The sequence below is a fragment of the Lonchura striata genome, chromosome 7 (genome assembly GCF_046129695.1).
Source record: "Lonchura striata isolate bLonStr1 chromosome 7, bLonStr1.mat, whole genome shotgun sequence".
Taxonomy (NCBI): Eukaryota; Metazoa; Chordata; class Aves; order Passeriformes; family Estrildidae; genus Lonchura; species Lonchura striata.
The window spans coordinates 6,658,478-6,671,502 of record NC_134609.1 but is presented as its reverse complement, the minus strand read 5'-3'; the positions used below and the strand labels follow the sequence as shown (position 1 = coordinate 6,671,502).

Sequence of the window (13,025 nt, the reverse complement as noted above, 5' to 3'; positions counted from 1 at the left end):
CATAAAGTCTAAAGGGGAAGCAGAGAGCATGTGATGACATGGATTTTCTCACACACACGTTTTTTCCTTTTTCCCATGCTCTTCTTGATGCCAAGTCCCAACAGAGAGTCTGAGATAGCAACAGCATCTTCTCTCTTTGAATAGGTTTCTTCAGCATGATCTGGGCTACTAATCTACTGTCACATCCTCCATAACCTTTTGTATATGTGTCTATTACTTCTTTCATGGCTTGTAATGATTTGGGTTGTTTGGGTTGGGGGAGCTTTTTATCCCATAGCATGCCATCTTTTTTGCAGAAACAGATTGCAGTTTGCAGGTATGTGAGCTGCAAAACCCTTGGTCATTGCCTTTGTCCCAGGGACAGCACAGTCACTGCTAACACTTTGAAGAAAACAATCTCTTGGTGTAGGCATATTGCATACACACTCTCTCTCTCTCTCTGAGGCTGTTACAAATATGCATTTCATCCCTCTGTGCTCCTGCTGTACAAAGGCTCTTATTTCACTGTTTGGTGGGCATTTATGTATTACTGATTTTGGATAAGGAGGATATTTTTGAATGCATCCTCTAGAGGTTTCCTGCAGTGTTAATCACAGTAAGTAATTAAACAGGCATATTTTCTGATTAACGTTTACCATTGCAATTAGCACAAGTCTGTGCCCTTCGAGATGGATGCCTTGTGGCTAAGTTCAACAGTATTGCACATCAAAAGAACCTTCTCTTGGAATAATACAGTGCTAAAAGTATCCAAAGGCCTTTTAATTTAACTAAGTCTGATTTTATGGAAATTGGTATTGAGGGGCATCTGTTAATATCCTATCTTTTCACAATAAATAAAATATACCCTTTCACAGAATAAAAAACATGTGCTGGAAAAGCCAGTCTTTTTCCATCCATATGTCTCACTCAGAAATCTATTCCTGCTGCCTGATATTTTCAGAGAAGGCTGATTCCCATTCCTGTTCCTGAAAGTTGGCCTGATGGGGGCATCCCTCAGCCTCTTGATAATTCCACTGAGGTTCTGGAAATGTAGAGGGGGGGGTTTATTTACACCCCCTCACAGACTGAGGCTTAAATCTATTTTTAGACAGCATAATCTGTAGTTCTTAATAGCTTTGACCACTCATTTAGACTTCTAAATAGAACTGGTGAGTCTCAGTTTTAGATTCTCTTAACTGAAATGTTCAACAAAAATCTTTGAAGTAACATGGAGATGTTTTCCTCTCTCATATTAATGGCAACCATGGGAGCACTGAACAGCCCTTGCCACATTTGCAGAGCAGTTATCCTCTTCTTTCCACAGTTTCATGGACCTGAAAAAAATATTGGTTTGATTTGAGAAGCCTTGCTTCATGCTGGTGTTTGTATTGCAAAGTGATGCAAACACAGCCTTCATAAACAATGATAGCACTGAGCTTTGGGATGAGCACTGCAGGGCACTGGCGTTCTACCTTGGATCAGGAGTCACTTCTGCAGCAAATCCCCTGATCATCCCCATGTACTGTGGGATGGCCTGTTCCTCACATAGCTCAAAGGGTGGACTTCCTTCAGAGGAAAATGTGTCTTGGGAGCACACCTAGTGTGCCTGGGTACCAATAGGCAGTCCCTCCCTGCAACTAGGCCAGAACAAAACCCCAGAAACCCTGAATGTGTGAAGTGGGCTCCTCAGAACCAGCTGGTTCATTGCACAGATTGTACAGATCCACTTGCTCAAGTTAACACAGCCCAAGTTGTCTTTAACACGATTATTGAAACAAACATTTAAGATTGAGTCCAACTGTTAACCCAGCACTGCCAAGTCCATCACAAAACCATGTCTCTTAAGTGCCACATCTAAAAATAATCTGCAATAGCTTGGGCTCTTAACAGGTTTGCCTACTTAGACTCCTAAATATATCTGGTGAGCCTTAGCTGCTCTTGTGATGAAGAGCTCAACTGCATTCCTTTTGGGTCCAGCTTTTGGATATTTGGCCCACGTGCTCTGTTCACTGCAACCTATGCATTAGGAAAGTCTCTTGAGAAGCTACCACAGCCAAAAAAAACAAAAAACAAAACAAAACAAAAAAACAGCAAAGCATAGTCTTCTGTGAGCAGTGGCATTTTAACTCCTTCATGTCTGTTAAGAAGGAGTGTTTCTTCTAGGTCCTGGGCCAAGAGATATGACAGCTTTCATTTAGTCATATATCTGCTTTTATTTTATGTGTACCATGCCTTTTAGGAAAAAACAACAGCTTCAGCAATTGCTAAGTGGCACTGTTTGTTGAGCTGACTACATGGCACTGCTGGTAATCAACACAAGGATTTGATGTTTTAAATGTGCACTTCCCATAAGTCTCTCTACAGCCTGGCTAAGATGATGGCATTCCTGGCCTGTATTGCAAGTTATTCCTTCTATTTATCCTGCCAGTGTCATGGCCATGACAAACAGAAACTCTCTCACTGTGTGCTTACAGAGTGCCTGATGTTTTTATGCAGAACAGTTGTTGTCCAAGGCTAATTCCAGGCAAAGCTTTGTATAGTAGAGGTCAAGTAACTAAAATAGAGGCTGAACCAACTAGCTGTTAATGGGTTTAGTTTTGGTATTAATCATCCCTTCATCATTGGAAGCTCTGAATAGATGCCAGATTTTCTGAGACCAGGCTGAACAAAGCCAAATGTCAAAACTCTCCATACAATTTTTATCTGTCCTTACCTCTGCAGCTGTAGAGCACAGGCAACATGTACTTCTGTCTAATCTCATTTATTCAAGGTTTTCAAATAGCTAGTCAGATACTCTTCAGCCATCAGTGCCTTCCTATAAAACAGATCTTGACAAAACTCATAACAGGTGGACTCAGGTCGTGTACTACTTAGCAGGGTTTATCTGACACTTAATTCATTTGACTTTTGCATGAAGTTAAGTAAGACAGGGTAGAATTTCTGTCATCTGATGGGATTTAAGTACAAAGAAAATCCATGGAATGCAGAACAGCAAAGCTAATGTAAGTCTAAGCTCCACCAAAGCCACGGGCTGCTTTGCTTTTGGTTTTAGGTCCACTCCTAATTAAATACTGGAAGAACTCTCTGTACAGGAATATGATGAAAATTTGTCCCCAGCTGCCCAGTGACATTGTCTGTCAATTCACTAGCATTTCCTTGCCCCTTTCTTGTTGGCAATGGGATACATTCAGGGTAGGAGAAGAGTGGGCTTGATAATGTGTTTGAGATAGGTTGTGAAAAACAAAAATTAAGACAAGGAGGTGTTTATTAGCTAATATACATGCCCCAAGTTTATTGATGTGACACTAATGATGAGAGGTACTCTGAAGCACACTCTGGGATACCCCACAGACTGGGGAGGAAAAAGAGATAGGCATCCTAGATTAGAGTCATACAGGGAAATCCATCTGATCCACAAGTCAGAGGTTCAAGTCCAAGCTGCTGACAAGGTTCTACTTACACACACTGTCTTTGATACCTATTTTGGCATATGGTGACTACTGCTCCAGAGGGGTCCTTTTCTCCCCAGTGACCAAAAGCTGGGAGTTTAGATCTCTAATTAAAATACAGATCACTAGACAGGCAAAGTTTGGGTGAGGATTCCCTCTTGTAGTCAAAGACAGGGGACTAGAGCACAGTGGACAGCCCTGTCTTTCTGCAGCCACACATCACTTTATGACCAACTCTCAGTAACCAAACCTGCACGTGACTGTGCCATTTCTGAATGATCTCCTGGCCTTACGTAGCACTACTGCCTGTTCAGACACCACCTGTATTCACAGTGAACTTCTCCTGGGAATGCAGTCCAGGGATAGGCTACCACGCCCTGAGTAAGGGTGATCTATGTGCCATGCCTCTAGCCTTTACTCCCCAATCAGCCAGCTGTTTATATGTGCTTCCTAACTTCTTTTACTGTTTCTGGATTCAGTTCAACATCATTGCAACTGCCTCCTCTCCTGTGCCTAGTTCAACACTTAGCTCCCTTTATTTTATAGGCTCTCTATCCTGTACACATTTCAGCCTAGTTCCCCAGCTGTATTTATAATATATACTGGCCTCTTTCAAATGTAAGCATGTGAGGGTTGACCATTTCTCTTATTTTTGATATTTCCAGATCAAGTCCAGGGTAAAATCCTATATTTTAGGCCTCAAGAAGCGTCCATGGACAATATATGGAATATGCATGAGTGGCGTCCTTTCCACCATTTCTGTTACAATGGTGATCTCCACCATCATGTACTGGAAAAGTGTGAAAAGATCCAAGCTCCACCCGCAGGGCAAAATCCGCAAAATTATACGGGGACCTCCAAGACGTACAGTGTGCTAAGCTGGAAAGTGAACTGGCCATTCATTTGTCCTTAATATGCCATATGTAGCTTATGTCATTGCTGATTTCTTTTCTTTCTATAAACAAAGCTCTTTAGCTCTACTTACCTCCCCTACCTCAAAGAGTTTTGTTATGTCTGTAAAAGAGTACTTGAAAACAGAATGCAGCACATATCTGCTAACTACTCGTTTGTACACTGACATTTTATAAGCAGAAGCTTTCTCCTAATCCTTTTCAATGCCATGCTCAGTAATTGAGCCAATTATTTTCTTGTTCCATTCTTGCAAGTTAAACACTATGGTGACATGCAGGAATCTGCCCTAATTTGGTGGCAATGCTTCTGTAGGCTTTGTGTTCAAGTCATCTACCTCACAATACTATAATGTTTACCCAGTCTCCAGCCCTATCTAAATTCTCCACCACTTGACTGGACTGGCTGTGTGACTCTCATATTGTTTTTTTAGAGACAACTTCCATCAATCAGCTCTACTTGTAACATATTTTGGACAAATGAAATTTCTGGGTCACTGTCTGTCCCCTAGAGTAAGTCACGTGTTTTCTTTGTACTCCTTTACAGACTCTTCACAAAGGGCCTATGGCCGCCTTTTTGATGCAAACTAAAGATAACCCCATGAAAGCCTTAGGAGTGCTAGCTGGTGTCATGGGCATAATGGTGCTGATAACTATCATGATCTCTACTGCCATGTTCTGGCGCAACAAGCGGTCCAACAAAGTCATGCCGGTGAGAAGGATCATAAAAAAGAGACAGATGCCGCCATCCCGGGCAGTCAGGATGGAGTGGCTGAAGTTCAAGAGGCCCAGCAACGCTGCAGAGAAGTTTGTCGTTGAGGAGGACGTGAAGAGCCTACACAATGAGAACAGCAACAATAACATCCAGGTTGTCCCCGTGCCGCCAGCAGCGCCCCTGCCCCCGCCACCCCCTGCCCTGGCTCCCCGGGGTGATGCCCCAGGGTGGCGGGTGCCAACCGTGTCCGGGTCCCTCACCCCCAAGCATATAATCAAGCCACCAAAGAAGAAAGGTCACAGCAGCACCCACAACGCCCTCGTGTCAGAGCTCAAAATGAGGTTTGAGAAGAGGAATGCAGCTTTTGGGGAGCCCCACATCTAGGTGCTCTCAGCAGCCCCCAGAGATGGCAGACTGTGGCTGGGCATGGATGTTTTTACTTGCTGTCTCTTCCCTGTGTCTGTCAGCACCCTGTGAACCAGAGCAGCTGCTCGCTGTGATAGCCACCCCTCACCTTCTGCAAGTACCATCGTGACTGCGGCTCCCTCGGCCGTGTCCCGTGGGCCCTCCCTGCAGCCGTGTCTGACCACGGTGCTGAGCGCACCAGCCACAGCTTCCCCAGGTGAACAGGGACTCAGGCTGCCCCTGGTTTGAAGGTCTTGACCCAGAACTTGGGTTTTCAAACAAGATGCTCTGCAGCCAAGGCCCTGGTGGATGCTTCTTCTGACCTGGTCTGGCACGTGGGTTTGAGGTGTCTGAAAATCCATCACTTCAAATCCCAGATCCATTTTTGAAGATGTTGGCCTGGCTGTGGCAGCAGCACTGAGTCAAGGTGCAGGTCTCCTACAGCAGTGACACTGCCCTGTCCTGTGCACAATGTGCTTTGCAACAGCTGGCAGAGCGATGTGCTCATGGCCCGAGTACCTTCATTCCCAAAGGGTAAGTGGGCAGGCTTGGAGAAGTTCTTTGTTTTCCTGCAGCTTATGCTGGGCTTTGCCAGAGCACATTGCCATGATGCTGTGCTTTGCTTCTGCCCTGGACTTGCCTGCCGGGAAGGGATGGGATGGGCACCTCAGCCTTCCCTGGACCAGCAGGGACAGGATTTGAGCACAGAAGTTCAATAGCAACACTCAGCATTGCCTCCTGAGACTGCGCCCCAAAAGAGCGGGAGCCCAGCAGGAGAAGGACATGAATAAAAACACTGGGAAGACAAGGTAAAACTGAGAGGCAAACGATAAGCAGAAGACAGAGACAAGTACTGGAAAGTTGCATATGTTGGTCAGGGAAGTGTCTGGAAAGGTCATGTGGTGTTGTACACTGCTAACAGAAAGTGTCAAGGAATATATTTCATCACCTCCTCTGGCTTGTTGCAGGGACTGGTGTGTGCAAAAGGAGTTTTCCATAAAAAGTTCAGGTATTTCATATCAGTATTTTTGAGTGAATTACACAACAGTTGATGGGGGAGGACTGGCAGGGCAGCTGACAGGTTTTTTTTCCTGTTACATGACAGTAAAAAGGACCCAAGAGCAGAGCACATTTCTCACTGGACCTACCCCACGGACTCCCCCTCAGGTTGGTTTCTGAGGAGATGTTTTTTAGCTGTTTCCCATCCCCTGGGGAGAAGGCAGCACCAACCAAGCTGGCTGGGGAGCAGCACCCTGCACCCTCTTTCTGAGACCCAGCCCTACAGAAAAGCTGTGCTGTCATGGTGCCAGGAATATCAAGGTGGGGAGCACACCTCGTTAATTCAAGGCTTCATGAGAGTTCTCCAGCTGTCATTTCAGCTGAACCAGCAGACCTGGCCCTCAGGATCTCATCTCACTCCAGTAGCTGAAATAATTCCCCTTTTTGCACCAGGACTTCCTCAGTTTAGAGGATGGCTGGTTGAATATGAAATTATGCACTTACAAGGAAAATCTTGTATTTTTTAACTTCAGCTCAATCTACCTAGAAGCCAATAGTGCTCGTTGCTCATACCAGCAGAAGCTGAGCCAGCAGCTGTAGCCAAGAGGTGCAGGAGAGTCCCAGCTGGAAGCCATGGCAGGAGCGCTGCTCCCAGCACCTCTCCTGTCACATCTCTCATTTTCTCTACTGTTTTCTTGCTTATCCCTCCTCCTGGGGCACTGTGATGTGAGGCCAAGTTCTCACCTGTCCAGTCCCCTCGTCCTTGTCCCCTGGCCATAAGCTGGCCGGAGGGAGGGGACATGCAGCTCCTGACCCCAGTCCTGTTGCCCTGCCTTCCGCTGGCTGAGTTTCCACAGGTTCTGCAATGTTCCCCCAAGTCCCTGATTTATTCCCCATTCCACCATCTTCCCAGTGTTCTGTTATTGCCAGTATTCAGTGTTCATTCTCTAATGAGGAAAGCCTATAAAGACCATTCAATTAAGTCAGATTTAACAGGAATTACAGGCTTATAGTCTTAGAGATTATATTTAAGAGGCAATAAAGATGTTTTATTAATATGTTGTGAGACTCCCAGTTACTCTGTATTTCAACTTCAAGGGTTTTTTTAATAAATAAATTTTTTTTAAATCTGAAAAAGGTGCTTCTGTGTACTTCTGCTGGCAACAACGCCCTGTGCACACCTATTACATCACCAGACAGCCACAGGCAGCCAGGCCACTTTTTAGGATGGCCAAATGAACCCTTCTGTGGGCTGTGAGTCGGGAGAGGGGCTCTGTGGTTTTTGGACAACGCCAGGCTGGAAGGAGGGGAGGTGAGGAGCTGGATGCCATTGGCACAGGCCATGGGCAGGGTCACAGAGAGCCCCTGGCCGAGGTTCCGTGGTACAGCTCACTGCAGCATGGTCCCGGGGCAGGGAGGTTCAGTCTGATGCCAGTGGCCAGTGTCTGCAATTTGTTATGAACTTCCTCCACATGGTCAGGGGATGTTTTGTCTTGCCCTGGCTGTTTCCTCACTGTGGTGCAGCAGCTCTCTCCAGTCTCTGCAGTGTGTTGTTGTCCCTCCCTGCTCACTGGGGTGGAAGAAGGCCAGTCACTGCTGCCAGTGCTTTGTTATTTACTCCTCACCACAGCCCCACATTGGTCTTCAACCAGCATCAGCTCATGCCTCACTCTGTACTAGCTGTGTCTGCGGGTGGCTTTCTCAGGACAAGGTTTTTCTGCTTGGCCAGCTGCTGCTGCCCCTTCCTCACCACTTCAGACCCTTGTGATTTGTACTGAAGCTGCCTGGCCTCCTCCATCCCTGCAGCCAAACCCTAGAACTACTTGGAATCCAGGTTTCTTCTCAGTTTGTAACTGTAAAAGGCCAGAGATGAAGCAGAGGACCTCTGTGTATTCTGAAAACCTGTCGTGTTTATTCCTTTGACACTAAAAAGACTGACAAGACTGGGAAGTCCTGTGAAGTATTAACAGCGAGAGTCAGCAGTGACGAAACAGAGCTCTGTTCAAAAGCTGTGCAGTACGGTACAGCAGAAGGAGATGCTGGGAGAGGAATCATAGGCCCTGAGGAGAGACAGCATGGAAAACACACACCAAAAACCAAAATACAATTAGAAAGCCAAGCTACCACAGCATGAAGTTCACAACAGCTGGGGTGTCTACTCTAGGTTTTTCTTTTCAAGATGATCTATAACACATATAACAAGGGCTGTGGGTCTGTGGGCCACATGCTTTGGTTGTGCTGGAAAGCATGAGGTCAAAAAAGAAAAACAGTAAGTCACATGTCCTCAGACCTCTGAGAATCACAGCACTGAGCTGCTTCACAAGCAGGAGGCAGTTGCTTTTACATGCATCTTTGGGGTTTTTTTGCCTCTAGCAAAGAGGTGAGCTTTGGTTTCAAAGCAGCAGGATAGGCAGGCACCTGTTTGCACTTAGGGAATGTGCCTGGCTTACATCTTCAGCTCCCAACCCTCTCTGCTCCACTGTGTTCTCTGCCCCTGTCCACGTATCCCACTAGCCTGGTTCAAGCACTTGCACTTTTCCTGTTTGTGGTACAACCAAAGCTGTGAATCTCTTAGGGCTGCGTAAACCTTAAGGAGGAGTAAGAAATGAAGAAAAAAAAAAAAAAGGAAAAAAGGAAAAATCAAAACAAACAAAAAAACCCACCCCCTAACCAACAGCTATGGTCAAAAAAAAATTCTCTCCAACTAAAACAAAATCTCTTCACCGTGTTGACCCAATCCTCCCCACCATTTGTTGTTGCTGGGCTGTGATGCAGGCGTGCTCAGCTTCCCGGTCGGCTCCCAGCAGCTGGCACACAGGAGAGCCCGGCACCGAGCCTGGACAGAGCTGCGGACACAAATACTTAAAGACGCAGCTGTGAGGGTGAGTGAGGGGACGCTTCTGCCCTTGGCCACAGGCACTGCTATTGGTTCGGGGGTTGCTTTTTGCTCGTGCTGGTTTTCTCGGCGTGTCGGTGCGCGCTGTCCCGTGGCAGTGCAGCAGGGCAGCGCGGGCTATGGAGGCGCACTGACCCCCGCTGGGCCGGGCAGCCCGGGCCCTCCACTGCAGGGCTCCCCGGGCCCGCAGGGCGGAGCCGCCCCGGCGCCGTCCCTCGGGACAGCCGGGCGGGCCCGAGCCGCCGGGGAAGGCGCCGCCGGCCTAGTAGAGGTCGGCGCTGTTCCTGTGGGGCGGCCGCGCCTTGCCGGGCTCGGGGCGGTCCGGGGGCCGCCGTGCGCCGCCGTCCGAGCGGCAGAGCCCGTCCTCGCTGCCGGCGGGCAGGCTGTCCAGCGTGCTCTCCTTGCTGCCCGCCGCCTGCGCCGGGCCCCCGCGGCGGCGGCGCGGGCAGGCGCCGGGGCAGCGCGCCAGGCAGCCGGGCAGCGCCTCGGCCGTGCAGGCGTACATGCCGGCCGGCACGGCCAGCACCATGGCGCACACGATGACCACGATGTGGATGAGCTTCTCGCGCTGCTCCATCTGGCTGACGTCGCTGCCCGTGACGAAGACGACGCACTGGCCCTTGCGGGGAGCCTGGTTGCGCACGGCCACGCACACCTCGTACTTGGTGGCGGGCAGCAGGTCGGTCACCGAGTAGGTGTTGACGCCGGGCCCGATGTAGATGGTGTCCTTGTGGGCGGCGTCGTAGCGGCCCACGAGGAGGGTGTACCAGGTCTCGCCCGGCTCGGCCGCCGCCGCCGCGGCCGCGAACCACTCCAGGGTGATGCCGTAGACCGTCTGCTTGGCGATGCGCACCTCCACGTGCGCGCCCGGCTCCGCCGCGGCCGCGGGCGCCCAGCCCCGGGCCGTGGTGGACGCCCACGGGGCCACCACGCGGAGGCTGACGGCCACCGAGGCGTTGCCCAAGAAGTTGGCGGCCGTGCAGGTGTAGTTGCCGGCGTCCGCTGGCCGTGCCGCCGGGATCAGCAGCTCCGAGCGGACGGTGTCCTCGCTGATGGGCTCCGTGGACACTGCGGGCAGAGGTGAGTGGGTCAGCGGGGAGCCACCGTGCCCGTGGCCGGTCTGGGACGGGACCCGCCCTGCCCAGGCACAAAGGAAGAGGGGCACAGGAGTGTGCCAAACCCCACAGAGCTGACAGAAAGCGTTGTCTGTCCGAAAGGCAATAAACGCATTGGGACACAGGCATGGGAGACATGCGGTGTGTCCGCCCCTGACCCAGCAGGAGATGCTGCGGGCAGAGGCCGAGCTCCCCATTGCCGTCAGCATTCTTAGGTCAGGGCAGACCGGGAGAGGCACTGAGCAGGCACACCTACATTTTGGACACATGCTTCATCCTGTGTTAGGATTAAAAATGTCAGTCTCAAGAGGCTCAGAACGAAATAGGTGTAGAAAGGTAGAAAGTGTTGGGCTGGAAGTTAAATGCAGTTTTAAGAGCAGTGTGAAACCCTGTCATCTACCCAAACAGAGGTGTGTGGCTGTGGTTGGGAAGAAACTGCATGTAATTAATCAGCATGTGCTTGTGGAAAGACACACAAGTGCTGCTACAGCACTGCAATCGAAGTAAATTATCAGTCCAGGATTAAGGGCTAATACTATCCTATTTAGTCGGCTGGTTTATTAGGGACACTGAACCTGTGCGCTGGCTGCCTGTATGTCTTACCTCACCTGATGAAAATAGCAACTTGTCCTATTGAAGGCTCTTAGTAAAAATAAACATGAGGGAGGATGGATTGGGAGGAAGAGGAAAAGATCTCATATTACAACACCTTTGCTAAAGAATGTAAATAAGCAAGACTTCAGATAAACAACGACCTCCGTTTCAGTTCATTCTGAACGTGAATGGACACAGACAGAAACAGGGCTGAACAGTTTTGTGGCTTGTGTTCTATTTCTTGAGGGAATGCGTGGGAATAGTGTAGGAACATACAAGTCTGTGTATAAGGGTGTACATATAATTATACAAAATGTGTGTATATATATAGTATATGACATGTATATAGTATATGACATAGTAAATTGTGTAGTGTATAATATATATAAATATACATGCATATTTCGATAACTACATTTTTATTAAATATGTACAACTAATATAGGATTAGTAGCTCCTACAATCATGTATCATGAGGAAAGAGCTGCTTCTTAAAATCCGCAAGTACGATAATTGTATAAAAGTGAGGCCATGCTCCTTTTATCTTTGACTGATGTCCTGCATGAAGCAGCTCTTCTTATGCTGGTCAGATGTGCTTAGATGGACAGGATGATTGAGATCATTTGGATTACTGCCACCACAATAACTGTGGTGTTCTAAAGGGGCTGGGTTGCTGTGGTGACTGTGATGGCCTGCAGACCTATGTAAGTAGAATAGCACAGCATAAATTTTTAATTAAAAAAAAAAAAAAAAGAAAGAAGAAAAAGCTTTGCTTACCATTAAATGCCCTTAAAAGTTTGAGTGCATAGGTCCACCAGACAGCCGGGGAAGGGCTGGCTTGCACAAAGCAGGTCAGGGTGATGTTTAACCCTGCTGGGACTGTCAGGTTGGTGTCAAGGGCTGAGGTCAGGGGCTTCGTGCAGCTGTTAAGCTCCACTTCGTGAAAAAACTTCCCTGTCCTGAATTTTGGGCCTGAGCAAGTTAGATATGAATTCATCAGAATAATAGGTGGGCCCACAGACTTGATAAACTGGACAAATCCCCGCAGGCGACAGTCGCAAATCCAGGGGTTGTCATGGAGGGCCAGGACAGCATTGGAAATAGCTTCTAGCGGCCCCTCCGTCCTCTGGCTTCTCTGGTACACGGGCCAGTTGTAGAAGACATCCCTGGATATGATGGTAAGCTGATTTGAGGATAGATCTAAATAGGTCAGGTTGGGCAGATAGCGCAGCGCGTGTTCTGGAAGGACATCCAGCCGGTTGTGCTTCAGATCCAGGATTTTCAGAGTCGGGGTGTCTTGAAATGCTGTCCATGGCACCGAACTTAATTTGTTCCCTTGCAAGCGCAGCTCCTTCAGAGCTGGCAGGTATTCCAGGCTCTTGATGTGCATCACTGTGATGTTGTTAAAATTGAGCCACAGATACTCCAAGGCACTAACATTCTCAAAAGACCCACGAGGCAATTCTGTTAGGTGAGAATTTTCTATTCTGATTTTCCGGATGTCCTGAGGGATGTTTGCAGGGATCTGCCTCAGCAGTGCTGACATGCAGAGCAAACTCCTAAGGGGGAAAGCAGAAAATTTTCCAGGTCACAGACTACATTTGAGGCTAATAAACCAGTTCCCTATGCAGGTCTACAAGTACTTGAATAATTATAAGGTATTGTATACAGGGCATGCATAAGCCATCCATCCATCCATCCCTGGAGTTTACACCAATTTTGCCATAAAGAATGCAATTAAGTCATAAAAATGTCTATGTATGTAACTACATATTTCAGAAAAATAAGAGAAATCTCATTCTATGCTCACGACAGCACAATTCAAGTATTAGAGGTGGCACTCCATGCATCAAACTGTTTGATTTTGGTGCTCACATCACCAGCAAGTTCCTACTGGGGCTGTCTGAGCCACTTCACTGGTGCTACAGCAGGGGTAACAGTGTTCTTACCTTCCAAAGCTGTCCT

General features: G+C 48.2%; 2 protein-coding genes across 2 annotated transcripts in view; one reads left to right on the top strand and one right to left on the bottom strand.

Annotated features, from left to right (window-relative positions):
* The window catches only part of CDHR1 (cadherin related family member 1), a 42,534-nt gene extending 37,023 nt beyond the window's left edge, over positions 1 to 5,511 (top strand). The window contains exon 17 of the mRNA XM_021536139.3: positions 4,884 to 5,511. Within this exon, the coding sequence (XP_021391814.2) occupies positions 4,884 to 5,435 (552 nt within the window). The 3' untranslated portion in view covers positions 5,436 to 5,511. The remainder of the gene's footprint in view (positions 1 to 4,883) is intronic.
* Positions 5,512 to 9,613: 4,102 nt separating this feature from the next.
* LRIT2 (leucine rich repeat, Ig-like and transmembrane domains 2) lies at positions 9,614 to 12,806 on the bottom strand. Its single transcript, XM_021536143.3, is given in 3 exon segments — positions 9,614 to 10,419; positions 11,838 to 12,632; positions 12,635 to 12,806. Coding segments are annotated over 3 exon segments (1,773 nt in total).
* Between the last annotated feature and the right edge of the window lie 219 nt (positions 12,807 to 13,025).